Source organism: Kwoniella botswanensis, chromosome 1 (genome assembly GCF_036426115.1).
Source record: "Kwoniella botswanensis chromosome 1, complete sequence".
In the NCBI taxonomy this organism is placed as follows: Eukaryota; Fungi; Basidiomycota; class Tremellomycetes; order Tremellales; family Cryptococcaceae; genus Kwoniella; species Kwoniella botswanensis.
The window spans coordinates 11,110,012-11,125,483 of NC_088599.1; the positions used below are offsets into that span (position 1 = coordinate 11,110,012).

A 15,472-nucleotide genomic window follows, 5' to 3' on the forward strand; every position below is an offset into this window, starting at 1 on the left:
TACTGTATGTCCTTTCTCCATGGTTATCTCAGCAGTGCGACAATATTGAAAATTCCTTCTACATGACGTATAGTATGAGTCCTAAGCGTACGGGAAAGGATCCATCGAAAGATACATGATGTACACTGGTTTGCAACCTTTGGGTTCCCGACTTGGGAATAGATCAGGAATCCAAAGATGTCGAGTATGAGAGTTCGTGGAACGCCAACATCATTTACCGGAATGATACGTACAAACACGTACGGTGACGATGATGCATTGAAATGTTTTGCAGAAAATCTGATCCGGTGAGACTGCATGCATTCTGAACCCTTAAGCAAGAGCTAGAAGGGTATAGGCTTGGGGCCAATAGCTTGCCACTACTCCAGGATAATCGGAGGTACTTGGGTGAAGCCCGATAAATCCAAATAACGCTCCACGGAACATACTCCTGATAGGATCCAAATGAGGTTCAAGTAGAAGTAGGAAGGGCACCATAAAACACAGATTGGAACGATGCAACATGCAGATGTCCAATGGATGAGCTGCAAAGACATGGCGTCTCTTTCGTAGCAATTGCATGTCATACAAAGACGCACATTGGATGATTGTCGTATGCAGTATGCAGCGTGACATCGGCATGCGTATGCTCGTTCATGAAGCTCCCAATCTGGTAGCTCAAATAAAAATTCCCATAGTAAAACTATGTGGTTTGAACAATCGGTCCTGTCAGTTCAAGGGAGTTCAATCATCCTCATGACATCGGAATGAATGAAAGGAAATTGCGGGGAGACCGAGACATGGATGAGAGCTTTCTGTGCCTCTGTTATTGTATATGTACGGAGTCAGCAGATCCACCATGAACTCATCTCGTTGATCATCTTATGATCTCTCACAGATCAGTTTCGTATAAACACCACAGAGCTTTACACGCACCATAGACACTAAATTGTGATAGCTGATCAAAGATTATAGCTCAGATAATGCTGTACATACTCGCTTTATTACCGTTAATCGCTGGATCGATCATCACTCATCGAGCCAACGACGACCGTTCTAGGGAAGACATATGTTAAGATACCTGACGGACAAGTATCTTGTACAAACAATACTTTGTCGGCGTGAGTACCAGATATGATCCTTCACCACTCTCATCATTCATTACCTGTCCAGATATGCGTTATAGGCATATTCGTTGTATACAAGATTCTCTGACCGTGCCGAATCACACATAGCCGCGAATACTTGTCCGCTTTTTTTCTTTTCGACGGAGCCACAGTTCCAACTCGACCTCATGCAACGGCCAATGCCAACAATAATGACTCGTCTCGGACGAACAGACAGGTCATTCACACTCCGACCAAGACTCAAGAGGATGAGGTTGCACCTGCTGGCGACATTCAGGCCCTTTCTCAGAATAGGGGTACTTTCACACACGAAACAGACGAGGCTGTTTCTCCTCTCACCACGTCACTAACAGGTGGGCAAACTTCGCATACGTTCTAAGCCGCCGCAACTGCCACTCAAAGGCAGAGAAAGAAGAAGACCAAGAAATGCAAGAATGATGGTAGTAGCACCATCGATATTGGGTTTTCGAGAGCGTCGTTAGGGCTGGTGGCTGTAATTGTAGGCGCGATACTCTCTGTAATAATGCCATAAATGATGACCACCAATACTTCTTGATACCGATGTCAATATCTGAGGACCCTAATGACTGATACCGCAAGCTGCAATACGGAAATTAGAAAGGCTGTGCATGTCACCACGACTTGGAGGTCTGCTTAATAGCAATAAATCTTCGTCAAGTCCTTCAGTCTACTTTATCGGTTTTCAGGAGTGTCTTATTGTCAGTGTAGAAATCGTTCCCTGGACTGAGCTATGCAACGTTCGGCATTGCCGCGAGAAGTTCCCTCCTTCAGGCATCGTGGATACGGTTAGTTTCCCGGTCATATCGGGAGACCCTAATCGCTTCCATTCAAAAAACATACACTCACACGAGGCAAGAAGTAGTCAACCTTCTTTCTGCTCCCCTCCTTTGACCGTCATTCTGCCTTTCTTGATTCTAACACGAATACACCTCACGTCATGGGACCATGGACATGTATCCAGTGAGTTGAATCATAGTGAAACATGTGTGATTACACATTGCTTCTGTTCTAGGTATGCCATCGAAGCCATATCATTCTTGCTCGAGATGTTCATAGACCACGAAAAGACGATTTTTGCAGAATCATAGACCCATACACAGGAATGAGATCATTGACATCTTTCGAATGGCATCGAAGGTCTGTTATAATTCTTTTTCTTTTGTCTGTGGAGCAGTCAATGAAAGGATATATAAATGAGCTTCTCCAAGCCCTTGTTTCTCTTATGGAAATGATCTTTAGGCCATGGTGGCAACGATCGTCAACACGGGTATATATTGCTTGTCACGGTCTCATTTGTAAACTTCGTGTCCCCCATGAAGATCAGTTGTACTCTTCTTCATTTGCACAAGCGTATTTACCTCTATCCACATATCAAAATTCCAAATCTTTTCTCATCGCATATTTATCAGAAAACACGTAATATAAACCATCATGGTCCGGAAAACCGATCATTCGTCAGCCTCGACTGCGCCCAATAGTGGTCACGAAGAGACTTCAAGCGAAGCTTCATTTGAGTTGATTCCCGAACTGGACGATGCCATCTCCGTTGCAGACACCGTAACCACAGGCGCTGATACCCCATCAGTCTCAACGGCTCAACACAGTGGTGATGGCAACGTCGTCTTCGACCACGTCCCTGTCCCTTCCGGCCTCGTCAGAAGAGGAAGTGCCGGCTCCACCCCCACTCTGGAGGCTGGTACGGTCACAAGCTCGGGAATTGGTAGTGCAACACCTACCACATCATCTTTCGTCGACGTAATGGACGTCGATGAACCTCTTTCCCTCTCCTCTGAACCTTGGGTTGAAATACCACCAACTGACGTCAGCTCAGTACACACGGGAATCAGCACTGCAGACACTCTAGTTGGTTCCGAAGATGGCTCAAACATCGGTGCTAGGAGACACAGACGACCAGTAGTGGAACATATACAAAGCCAGAACCCAGGCGACGGTATTCAAGTGAACTCAAGTGGTTTACCAGCGGGCAGATCAACAGTGGGAGATACAATTTTCATAGCTCCACAAGCATACGATTCGGGTTTCCAGTTCAACGCAGGTGGGATCGACGAAAATCAACGAGAGTTGGTGTTAGCTGCGTTGGGCGCTCATGACGCTATGCGAAAACGATCAATGAGTACGGACGGGGTCGCTTCTGCTGCTACTCAAGGGATCGAAGTCAATCCTCCAACTTATGAAGGTGAACTTCCAGATGATCCTGAAATTTACAATCTCGATGATCTCGATTTATCACCTGAGGCTCGTCGAAGAGCCGAAATGAGATTGGAAGAACAACGATCGGGAATCCGAATCATCCCTCATGACGATATTTGGCCCCAAGAGGGTGGCCAGTCCCCCATGGATACAGAAAGAGAATATGCATCTGATCCGAAAGAGCAAGAGATGGAAGAAGAATATGACGACGATGATGATGAAGGATCAGTCTTCGAAGAGCCAGTAGAAGACGAGCCTGAACCTGTCACTGTCGGTTCTGGCTCGACTGTCCATATCAATCCTATCGTGGAGGGTCAAGGGTTCCAATTGAATCTCAGCGCTGGATCGAACACCAATTCGATCTACAGGAATAACAAGGTCTCGGGCCAGGGTAGACAAATAAATGGTGATGTCACTGATCCAGCAATAATCGCCAACTTCTTCAATCGTCGATGGTAATCTCGTGTACACTTGCTTCGCAATAGCAAGTCGATCTTGTAGACTTGCGAAATTGAGGCGACGAGGCGATGACGAACCAATGAAGTTACATAGCGTATGGTATCAACGGCAAAGTGATGAAGCATGCAAGAAATACAGAAAAACTAGATGAAAAGATCATTCCAATATACAATGTGTGGATAACTTAACTATCGTTCCTTAATGCATGATTCGTACGTACATCTCTGAGCCAAAAGAGATTGAGCAGATGAGAACGAGTCATATCGTGATCCACCAAAAGTCCATACGGTATATGCATAAACATTCCTTCACACTGATCGACTACTACATCATCGCTATATCAGTTCTGCAGCTCCATCTTATTGGTTATCCTGCTCGTCATGCTTCAATAAGTCATCTATCAACCTATCCTTCTCTTCTTCATCCAGCCTTATTTCCGGTACTTCCACCTTTCCAACTCCAATCGGTGCATCACCAGGTTGCGTCTTGACAGCCTCGGGATCATCATGATCATGTTTCATATCTTCGTCGGCACCACCATGCCAACCACCTTCATCTACCTCTTTGTCCGTGACGGCAGGCGCTCCAGCATCGTTCCCTACTGGTGCTCTAGTATCTTCCGCTTTGGCCACATCGGCCTCACCATCGAGGGGTACTTCGATCGTTGACTCTTGCATCTGGACTTCGTTCTGAGGTCCGACAGGTGCAACAGTCTTCTCCTCGGCGGGTACATCAACAGCTTCGAAGGCGTTGTGGATAGGTTCAGGTGCTTCCTCCTATATGTGCATAAAGACCAGATCAGCTATTTCTATGCGTCAGGAGTAAGAGAAAAAAAGCTGAGCTCACAACGAATGTAGTTGTGATTGCATCCCCCTCGGGCACAACGTCACCTCCAATCTTGCTGCTGGGGACAGCTGGGATGGCCTTATACATGCCGAGATCTTCGTGGAAGTCGTTACTACATCAATGGTATAAGGTCAGTCAGATCCATCATATGATCATCCGGGATACAACAACCAGTGGTTCTCGCTCTCGGTTGATACAGCGAAGGAGTAACCTACCAGCTGAAATCCCAAGTCTTCAACCATTTGCCCTTCTCACACTGCCCCTTCGTCCACGGTCCAGCATACGCAAGTGGACTCCAGTGGTTCCACGACCAAACAGCCAAGACCATAATGACAGCGGCCACTTGGATTCTCGTTCGTGGTCGGATTGCTGAAGTGATATAGTCGAACACTGTACAGAATAAGAGAACGGCGAAATACAGTGCAGGGAGATAGTGGTGCAAGAAGAGTTGTCTTTGCATTAGGAAGAAGGGCAAGTAATGTAGTGCCCAGGAAACGACGAGGTAGGCGCAAACTTCATCGTAGAATGCTATCTTGGCTACAGGCGAATGCAAATATGAGCATTATGGTTCATCTTGAGATTGGACGATATTAAGCTTACGTTGGTGTAAGTCCCTGTATCCCCTCTTAGCTCTGAGAACCATCAACCCTCTGATACCCAGATAAGCAACGATAGCTAGAGTGCTAGACCACCAGATCATAGGGTTACCAAGTAAGTAGACTTGTCGGTGATTTTGAACCCAGAAGTTCTGCAACATATTGGCGATCAGCTATGCGAACGTTGTCTTGGCGGGATATCAATGGTTGAATATACTCACGATACCTCTTCTGAGTACAGGCCATGACTGAGGTCTGGAGTCATAAGCGTGTCTCTCGGTAAGACCAGCGTTGGTTCTCCACATCACAGCGTTGAGCTCCGAGAATTTATCGAAGAATGATGGTTTCTCGTAGTTAACCTTGTCAGCGTCGAAGGGAACTAACCACGAAATCGATATCAGCTATCGAGTCATTCCGATACCAACTACTAGCCAACTAAGAGGCGGGCACTGTACCCACGTTGAGCATGCTCGTTGGTCTCAATGTACCACAGAGAGTTCTCCCAAGTTGGATTTTTATTGCAGGTCACCTGATAACAATCACCAATTCAGTCAGTCCATCTAACATCGCGCAAACGAGCTCGGTAGTCCGGTCAACTGACCTCTTGTTGTTCAAAGCCCCAATCTGGTAGTTTGACCTTGTGAGAAAACAGATAACATCCCGTCAAAGCATGTCTCAATCTAAATTGACTTCTGAGGGCTTTCAATCGGTGTCGGGCAGTTCGATCTCTTCTGCCTCTCGTTCGATGAGCTATCTCAACTACGAAATCGTCATTGGCGTCTCCAGCGAAGCTACATATAATCATATCAGCTCGACTCACTTCCATCATCAAAGAAGAATTGATATGCTGATTTAAATATGTGATACTTACCCAGGGAATCCATAACCTGAAACTTCATTTTGGAAATCCACTTCACTGACTGGCGGTCTAACATCGTGCGAGTGTAATCTCTTCTCGGTGATCAGATGTTCCAATCGGATCTTGGTACCAGTCAGAACCCATTCAGTAGGGAGGTCATCCCAAGGGTACGAAGCTGGACCGTCGGTTGCGGAGGCGTTGACGATTCGCCAGACGTTGTTATCGTCTCTGTGTGGGTAAAGAGTGATTTGTTGTTCTATATAATTGAATAACATTATCAGTACCTGAGAGGGGATTCTTTTTGCCATGACAGAGGTGTTAGGGCTAAGGCTAAGATACTCACGTTTAGATCCACCCGGGTAAGCATGGTTGTGAGAATGCAAGTATCCTCCTTGGGTGTTGACATGTCTGATAGAGACTTTCGATCCGAGTGATACGTCTAAAGAGTGAGGCGCCATCACCACGATTAGCTTCCCCGCTCAATGCTAGGTATACATGGCAATGACTGTCACCTGAGACTCGACTCACCAGCAAAAGTATCTTCCATCCCATGTCCTTGAAGGGTGTGTTGGAACTCTGAGCTCATGAACCCATCCCCATCACCAGATTCATTCAAGATCCAAAAATGTATTCTGAACATCAACATATAGAATGTTAACGGAACCACAATCAGACATAATCCTCTAGCTGCAAAATGTCTAATCCATTGTCGTGGGGTTACTTTGAGGTTTCCAAGTAACAACCATAATTGTCTGAGTGTTCCGAATCCTACCATTGCGATGGTAAATAATCCAACCCATTTACAAGACACTACCGCTCCCAGGGAGAGACCGGTAAGAGTGAGGTTGAACCACCAAGGACGGGTGAATGCTCGTCCTTCGGAATCATGATTACTGAATCTGACCCAGAACAAGGTAGTCAACCCCGTGAAGAATACTAGGAAGGAGTCCAGGAGGATTAATCGGGATTGAGTGATTAAGGCATTCTCGAACGCAATAAGAAGTGATCCGAGAATCGCTGTGGCGAGCGATAGACGAAGGGAGATGATGGTGAGGAATGTAAGCGGGATAAGAGCGAGACCGAGTAAAGCGGGGAAGAATCGCATGGTTATGTATGGAACACCAGGTTCGATGTAGTCTCTGAACGAGTCAAAAGATCAGTATAAGCAACATACATCTTGGGGAGCAGCCCTATTGATAGTGTCCCAAGTATAGAAGCACTTCGGCGAGTCGTGGAAACAGGATCGTCGCTCACTTTCCGATATCCTTGAAATCGAAATTCCCATCAAATCCACCTATCCAAGCACTCAAAGTAATGAGCAACTTGGCCAAAGGCGGATGCACATCCATGAAGAATCGCCTTTTCAGGTATTTCGTTGCGAAACCACCGAAGTGAACTTCGTCGAAGCTGCAGCATGAACAGCGAGATCAGTATTTCGGTCACCAAGAGGAGGATCATCATCAACATGTTTGATGGGACGAAGGAAGTCATCTTCAAGAGGCTATGGTGGATAGGATACATTTCATTTTCATTGAGGGCAGGGAATCCGACTCACACTACACTATCAGGTCTGCCTAGCCTATACATCCTAGTCCACCACCCCACCAAAGTGATAGCTCCCAAAATCGCATACTCCCTCTTACCCAACTTCCCAGCCGATCCTCCCCTTCTCTTCCCGCCAAAAGCAGTATTGATGTTCGAAGGTGGGCCAGTAGGTCCTTCGAGGTGACTTCGAAGTTTCGTGTCTGCATCTGATTCTACAAATGGCTTGCCTTGGGCGTGCACTGGGTGAGTTGTTGGGACTGATACAGGCGCCGAGAGGGGGTTACGACGGGTTAAAGGATTGGATTGGGACATGTTGAGCGAAGAATTCGGGGGTTAAGAGATAAGGAGGAGCGTGCAGTGGCCTGAGAGCGATTCCAATGGCTGATTACAATGGTGTACGTTGTGTTGTCGAGGTATGAGTCGATATATAGAGCGAGTGGTCAGAAACCTCCACGTCGTTGATGGAGATGGAACGATGATGATTTTGCAGATCCTTCTTTATCTCTTATTTTCGTTCCCACAACGAGCTCTCTGGTAAGATGGGCTCTGTGTGATTCCTTGTTCGTCTTCTCTCAGTGAGCCAGGTGAGAAGAAAGGAGTATGGTGTGCAGTACAAACTACCTCTTGACAAAGGATTCATACGACTGTATTTGATTGACTGATTTCGACCTATCTGCGCGTCACTGCGGTTCAGCTCCTTGTGTCACGTGACTATTCGGGGCATCAAGCAGATACAGTTTTGCATCGCCTGGCCTTGGTGATCTTCAACAAGCATGGAAGGATATCATTCGACACGACGACCAGCAACGGTCCTGTAAGATTACGCTCTGCGCTCCTTTTGAGAATCCACGCAGCAATGTACGTGATTTTCTTGCAACAGTATGCCCTCTATTGCTTGTGTCCTTTGTTACTGTCCCGGCAAGGACTGGAGATATTCGCGGTGCGAGCATCTTTCGGTATAGTCGTACAGTCATCAGTAGTGGGCCTGCTATCAGTTAGTTCTTTGTAACGATCATCACACATAAGCACCATTAAAATGCATGCTCCGTCATCCTCGCTCTAACACAAATATCTACGCTGACTACGTTTACTCTTCATCCTCAACTTCGTCTTGGTCGACCTTGAAGTATCTGAGAGAGTAGGTGTCCTTGGAGGTGGCAACGACTCTGTGAAGGATGGCACGCTGTCAGCTAGAATCCAGATGGAGTACTTCATGAAAGGATACAGAATGTTGATGAGAAAGGATCGATCAACTTACCGGAGGAAGTTCTCGAAGGAGTTCTTCTTGAGGTGCTTCTTGGTGAGGTACTTGAGGTATCTCTTGGAGAAGGGGATAGAAGAGGTGAGGACGAGCTTGTTACCTGATGGCGAGAGAAACAGTCAGTCAAATTTGACACTACATGCAGTACAAGAAGCGATACGGAAAACGACTGAGGGTATTTGATCTGAACCTCAGACGATCAAATGGTGGGTGGGATGATACGGTCCAACTCCAACTCACCTTCCTTGGCAATTTGGATCTTGTCACCTAATTGACCAGCTTTGCCTTCAACCTTGATTCTGTCATGGAGGAACTTCTCGAAAGCAGCAAGGTCGAAGACGTTGTCGTTAACAGGGACGGAAGCGTCAACGTAGAATTTGTGGAGGGGCTTGCCAGCGGCAGCGGTTTTGGAGGCGGCAGGAGCTTTAGGCTATAGATTTGATCATAAGATTAGCATTGCGTGACACAAAACCTTAAGTGAGTTAGTAGGATGTTGCGAAGCTGCCAAAGTGGAATAGCCATCATACGACGTGCATAGACAACAACAACAGGGATGTGGGAGAAGGGGATGGGAGGAAACGCACCATTGTGTCTACTGATTTCAGCAAAACGGTGCTTGTTTTTGGTATGTGAAGTAGTTTGGGATAGGAAAGAGAGAAAAGAAGATAAAAAAGTCAAGTGATAAAATTTGTATGTACAACGGTAACGAAAACGAAAGTGTCAATGGGAGGGGCCACGTGTATAGAAATTTCTTTCAACCTACCAACAAAATCCCGTAATTCCCGGTGAGTGTGGCATTTTCTTGGTTGGGCGCGAGTAAAAGAGAGGACAGAGATCTAACAGCATAGACTCGTCGAATGTAGCATTCGTACCCAGAATGAACGATCTACATTGCTGTTCTCCAGTATGCGTAGGTAGGTGATCACTGTGTCGAGAACTGCATAGAGTCGATGAAGAGTACTTCTTGGACGTGTGACCACAGTGTCCCTTGATCTCGACTTTGCAAAATCATCGCTGCCATCGGACGAACGTAATGACAGTCCAACAGCTAAACCAGATTCTTATACTAAACCCCGAAGGAACCCATAATCAAGACCATCAAAACAACAGTATCCATATCTAAGAGAACAGCATTAGAGGTCCAGGGAAGCAATGGATATAGAACGGATTCTCGAGCCTATGGTGTTCTCTTCTAATGAATTGACTCCTATTCCTCCTCAGACATGTCTCGAATATTTATCTCTTCACGCGTCGAGGGATAGGACGGAATACCACCAAGAAAGAAAGAAAGAAACTGCTCAATGACCTCTCTGGATTTTGGCAACAGCCTCCTGATATTCTTCTTCTTCAGTCATACTCGATCTGACCCTCTTGGTTCCACTGTTCTTCTTATCGGTATCACCCATATTCTTCTCCGTTCTTATCTTTCTGATGTTGGCGATTTCTGCGGCGCTTAGGAGACCTCTGAGCGATTCCATACAATCCGCTCGGGATGTCTATCATCTCATTGATAGGAAACCATTGTCAACTGCGACAACACCTGATGATCATGATCTCTTTTTCTACTTCCGATGTGTTGTCGAAGGGGTAATAGGAGAGCAAAGGGATACTCACACAGGTCTGAGTCAACCAGTCTACGCCAGTTTCCCTCGAGATCACCCCCTGGTGCGATCTGGTGATACCCTTTGGGTATATCGGATCATGACTCGGTCCAGTACAAAGATTATAGTGCTCGTAGAACGTACCGTCCTTTTTCGGAACGAGAATACGTGACCCTACATATTCACAAGTATCGACTTCAGCTTCCACCGTGCGGCGTGGGTCTTACTCACCCAGGATACGATTCTCCTCTTCGGACAACTTAGGGTACGTATCCATCTTCCATCCTGGTTCACGATAGGGTGTCTGGGAAGACCAATTCTCAAATGAGGGAACTATCGTTCTATCCTTCGTTCGGTGTATCCTCGTGAGTTGGTCAGGCCTTTTATCATGTTCTCTGCGTTTTGTATCACTTGAAGGAGAACCACTTGTAGTCTGATGGTCTACGTGGTAAGTAATATCTACCTCATCATGATAGGATGAGTCGATGGTGTCACACGCTTCGGGACTGATGGTGTAAGTAGCTGCGTCCCAATCGAAGAACTGACTGTCTCTTGACGGATCAGACTCTTCTTGGTCCGAGTGGTCCGACATGGTAACTTATGGTAGCAAAAGCCAAAATCCTATTTGATGAGAAAAGGTTTTTAACCATTGGATCCAGCACGATCAAAGATCTTCTCGTTCGTTCTTATCGACGAAGAATTCTGTGTAAATGCATAGGAGCTGAGATTGATTCTCATTCGCTATACAAGCTGACTAGAACGTGTATGATCACCTCCTTTCAAGACCTAGCCAGCCTGCTGCAATAACGATTCTACCTCCGAAAATTCCAGGTGTGACTCGTACGTTCCTGCTGCATTTGAAGTCCAGCTTGTAACCTCATCGTTCCGATAACAAGTCAAATCTCTTACCCCTTTCATTCGACCCATGTGTCCTGAGCTCCGCTTATAGCGTTATGACAACAGTCAAACATTCAGAGTGTATCCTCCTTCCATTGATCGACCCAGCACGATCACACCAATATGCATACTTCTCATTCACTCCTACATTACAAAGCCAGCAGATAGACACACCAATAAATTTACAACTGTCTGCCCAACAACTCCTTGATCTGCACCAACTTCCCACTCTTGAAACTTTCGTTCGCGGCCAATCCGACAGCCATAGCCAACGCACCATCATTCTGATCAGCTGACAATCGGTTGATAGGAGATTTATGTTCCTCTTGGCCCGGGATGGGTCCGAAGATCTGGTCGAGCATCGCTTCGTCACCACCACCTATAAACAATCACATCAATCAGCACTAACTCTCGAGGGTAATTTGTATATCAGGGATGGTCTGAATGATATACACTGGGATGTGAAGAGATCAATGTATAACTTACCATGACCACCTGTAGCCCAAACGTAGGGTACGTCCTCCTTCTCACCCCATAACTTCTGTAAGGTAATCTTATTGTGACCTTCATTCTTCAATGCCTTTTCACCGTGTACGACACCTTCGGCTCCACCACCTTTCTTTCCGGCTGTTCGGTGGGTGGATTCAACGCATTCAAGTTCGAGTCGTCCCTGATCACCGTTGAACATGACTCTGTATCCTTCCCAAGGCTAAGTGTAAATCCCAGCTATTAGCACTAGTCATACAAAGTAAAAAGACTTGGTGGGATTGCATGGCCGCTGAGATTGGAAGCTGATGAAGAAGGACCAGGTAAGGGATTTGACTCACACTGTACGCAGTCAAGTGATATGTCATATTCACGCCATTCTCGTAATGCACCAACACAGACATATCATCTTCGATAGTAATATCGTCCGCGAAGACATTCATATCTCTGTGGTAGTTGTCTATAACATATGGGAAAACATATTGTCGTTAGCCAATGATCCTATCAAGCCAAATTCAAAAAGGTCGAAGAGAGATCTAGGTTGAGCTGTAAGCCTTGAGATGACACTCACCAACATGCTCAGCATCATGATACAAAGCCTTCAACCCTTTATCATCCTCCAAATGAATCGCGAACGGATCATCTTCAGCTTCCTTTGAACCCCTCGCTCGATCGTAGTTCCTAGCCCAACCGGATTTCTTGCCTTGCTCCGTCCCGTAGAACGATAAGGCGCCCATGCCGAATACGGACGAAGGTTTGGAATTGATCCAGAAGTTGACCAAGTCGAACTATACAATATGACAGGTCAGCAGAACATCCACAAGATGAAAAGAGAGGAGGTATGGTACATACATGATGAGATGATTTGTGGACCATCAATCCACCTGATTTGTCCTTGTATCTGTGCCATCTTCTAAAGTAGTCCGCACCATGTACGGTATCCTGTTTATCCATTCAAACATGTTGGTCAGCATATACCCTTCCTTACCACAAGTACTAGTCCTATTCAGCAAAGCTGTAAACTTACGAGTAACCACTCGAAATGCACAGATTTGACATTTCCGATCTTACCCTCTGCGATCACTTCGGCGACTTTCCAGTGAACAGGGTTATATCGGTAGTTGAAGAGGACTACGATCGGTAGGAATTTAACCTGTCAGTATGAATACTAACAATAAGATAGCCCGATTTACAGTAGTCCTGAAATGCGAACTCACCTTGTACAGATCCGTTGTTCTCCTCTACTGCCGATAAGATCTTCTTACATTTCTCGACGTCACTGTGATATCGAAGTTCCATAAATCAGCTTCCAGTCGACGGCTACTCGTCAGATCGAGCAGTCCACTCACGTAGTCATTGGTTTCTCAGTTAATACTTTGATACCCTTCTTAACGGCCGGTACGATATACAGATCATGTGTGAAGTCTATCGTAGTAACTACTAGTATATCGAGGTTCTCACTCTCGAGCATCTTATTGAAGTCCTCCTACAAACGTGAAGCCAGATATCAGCTACCAAGCACCAAGTACGTTTCTCTCTTTGGCTATGATCTTTGTACTAGATTCATGCGAGATACTCACAGCTGGGTATTTCTTGGCTTCGGGTCTACCATGTTCCTTCAATAGGCCATTATGATGGTCCATTCGATCCGAGTTGGTATCGCATAATGCGACGAGTTCAAGTTGAGGTCGAGCAGCGATCGAATGGGTGTAGAGCTAACATTTCCCAAAGATCAGTCAACTTGTATATCATCCTCATCACGACCCTCTTGAAATGGGCAGACCATGATGTATACAGATGAACAAGCCTGTCTGCTCAATCACTCACTCTAGCTCTATGACCCGTTCCTACGATAGCTACCCTCCCAGCTAACTTTGATTGAGCTTTAGATGACATAATGTTCAAATTTATCTCTACTTGGTCCTTGATCAAGACAACATTCTCAATATACGATAGCTTCAGGTGGACATGAATATATATGTATTGACCTGTGATGTACTGACGACTGATACACGGTGAGATGATGATCCGGTTAACGGCCCGGGAAGAAAGGCACGGTGACCGGATCCACCGAGATGTGGAGGTGGATTGGGGCTCGAACTGACAAAATACTGGAGATGCTTCGAGGTATAAACGTCCTGTGATGTGTATACTGAAGTGGAGGACATGTGTGAGTGTTTTGTCTGTGTTCTTGTTATTGACAACCCCGATCTGACTAGATCCAGAAAGACTACGGACCCTGACGACCTACAGTGCAGCAAAACATTCTTTTGAATGTCATGAGGGGGAAAGTTGGGTCTCCTCATACCGCTCTGCCGTATTTCCTACCCTTGGAATTGTGTGAACGAGATTGCAGAGCGAATAGCTTCTTCGCCCACTTCGCCTTCATCATCGGTTAACCTACACCTGAAAGAAGAATTGCTTGTTCAAAAATCGTTCTCATCTCACACAGCTCTGTGGTGAAATTAGGCAGAATCAGCGATTTATGCTTAATCCAAGATGCCGTGCCTCGTCGTCCACGTTCAACTTCACGTTGTGTACTTATGTTTTGAAGCGGTGCTCTGTAGGGAATCCTTACGGTTAACATATTCGATATCACTAAATTTACTCAGAAGCCGGTACGATACATAAATGCACGCCTTCAATCAATATGGCAAGCTGTGTACAATACTCGAAGATACCACATCTCCAATCCTCTACTGTACATTTTGCGACCTCGGCTAAAAGTCACAAACGAGACATCGCCACGATAATCCACTTGGGTATAAATCAATTTGATCAAAGATTTAGAAAAGATCAAAACCACACCTTTCACGTCATGCAATGTCATTAAAGATCATGCGTGTCCTTTGTGTAAACTACAAAAAGACTGATCCGCTCCTTTACACCGCTGAAGAAGGGAGATGCGGATCGACTTCGAGTCTAAATATACATCAGATGAATGGTTGATTGGGGACTATAGATAGTTGATGTAAGACGAAGTTACGTTCCTCTCAATCCCAATATGACTTTCTCGAGAAACTTGCGAGTTTAGAGCTACTCTGCGAATTAATTATCAAACAGCAAGCGGTTCACCCATTCAACGCAGTCAAGCCAAATTACACTACCCGCCAAGTAAAGACGAGAACAACGTCGAAAGCTGGTCATGACATCTACCACCAATGCGTCTTCCTCAAGTTCACGTACAAATAGATCAAGAAATAGAGAACCGTATAATCATATAGGGAGTGGTAATAACGTGAGCCTTGTTACCTTTCCACTTCGCTTGGCTATACTATCCAAATTCGGTTTTTGAGTGTTGGATCTTCGTTTCACCCTGATAACATATGTCAGGGGAATGCGGGGTAGCTATCCGGACGTAACATCTATGACGCTTTGACCTCCTTGTACTAACCACTCAAGTGAATAAGGTGGTCTGTGCGATGTTATTCGTGTGTTTTGCGTTGAAAGATGTCCGTTTGACCTTTTTAAACGATACAAACAACCTCAACATGCAATCCACACATCTTCCTTCCTTCCTTCCTTTCTCCTACTTTCTGCTTCCTGCTTTGGGTTGGATGTCTCATCCATCATCTTCCTTCCTT

The 15,472-nt window shown here is 45.7% G+C and overlaps 5 protein-coding genes across 5 annotated transcripts; 1 reads left to right on the top strand and 4 right to left on the bottom strand.

The window, feature by feature from the left end:
- Positions 1-2,558: 2,558 nt before the first annotated feature.
- L199_004180 (uncharacterized protein) lies at positions 2,559-3,797 on the top strand (the record flags this gene model as incomplete). The annotated part of the gene is made up of 1 exon (XM_064889908.1): positions 2,559-3,797. The coding sequence occupies one exon, from the start codon at positions 2,559-2,561 to the stop codon at positions 3,795-3,797; it is 1,239 nt and encodes a 412-aa protein (XP_064745980.1).
- A 359-nt stretch (positions 3,798-4,156) lies between these two features.
- On the bottom strand, positions 4,157-7,955 carry L199_004181 (uncharacterized protein; the record flags this gene model as incomplete). The annotated part of the gene is made up of 12 exons (XM_064889909.1): positions 4,157-4,573; positions 4,644-4,755; positions 4,859-5,180; positions 5,244-5,391; positions 5,461-5,618; positions 5,699-5,768; positions 5,841-6,030; positions 6,111-6,354; positions 6,442-6,537; positions 6,627-7,237; positions 7,353-7,505; positions 7,654-7,955. 12 exons carry the CDS (start codon positions 7,953-7,955, stop codon positions 4,157-4,159), a joined length of 2,823 nt encoding a protein of 940 aa, XP_064745981.1.
- Positions 7,956-8,730: 775 nt separating this feature from the next.
- Positions 8,731-9,491, bottom strand: L199_004182 (uncharacterized protein; the record flags this gene model as incomplete). The annotated part of the gene is made up of 4 exons (XM_064889910.1): positions 8,731-8,809; positions 8,902-9,004; positions 9,145-9,334; positions 9,489-9,491. 4 exons carry the CDS (start codon positions 9,489-9,491, stop codon positions 8,731-8,733), a joined length of 375 nt encoding a protein of 124 aa, XP_064745982.1.
- A 711-nt stretch (positions 9,492-10,202) lies between these two features.
- On the bottom strand, positions 10,203-11,097 carry L199_004183 (uncharacterized protein; the record flags this gene model as incomplete). Its single annotated transcript, XM_064889911.1, has 3 exons — positions 10,203-10,400; positions 10,519-10,679; positions 10,737-11,097. The coding sequence occupies 3 exons, from the start codon at positions 11,095-11,097 to the stop codon at positions 10,203-10,205; spliced, it is 720 nt and encodes a 239-aa protein (XP_064745983.1).
- Positions 11,098-11,584: 487 nt separating this feature from the next.
- L199_004184 (uncharacterized protein) lies at positions 11,585-13,784 on the bottom strand (the record flags this gene model as incomplete). Its single annotated transcript, XM_064889912.1, has 10 exons — positions 11,585-11,781; positions 11,889-12,111; positions 12,230-12,348; positions 12,460-12,676; positions 12,741-12,830; positions 12,916-13,019; positions 13,106-13,167; positions 13,238-13,374; positions 13,469-13,603; positions 13,716-13,784. The coding sequence occupies 10 exons, from the start codon at positions 13,782-13,784 to the stop codon at positions 11,585-11,587; spliced, it is 1,353 nt and encodes a 450-aa protein (XP_064745984.1).
- Between the last annotated feature and the right edge of the window lie 1,688 nt (positions 13,785-15,472).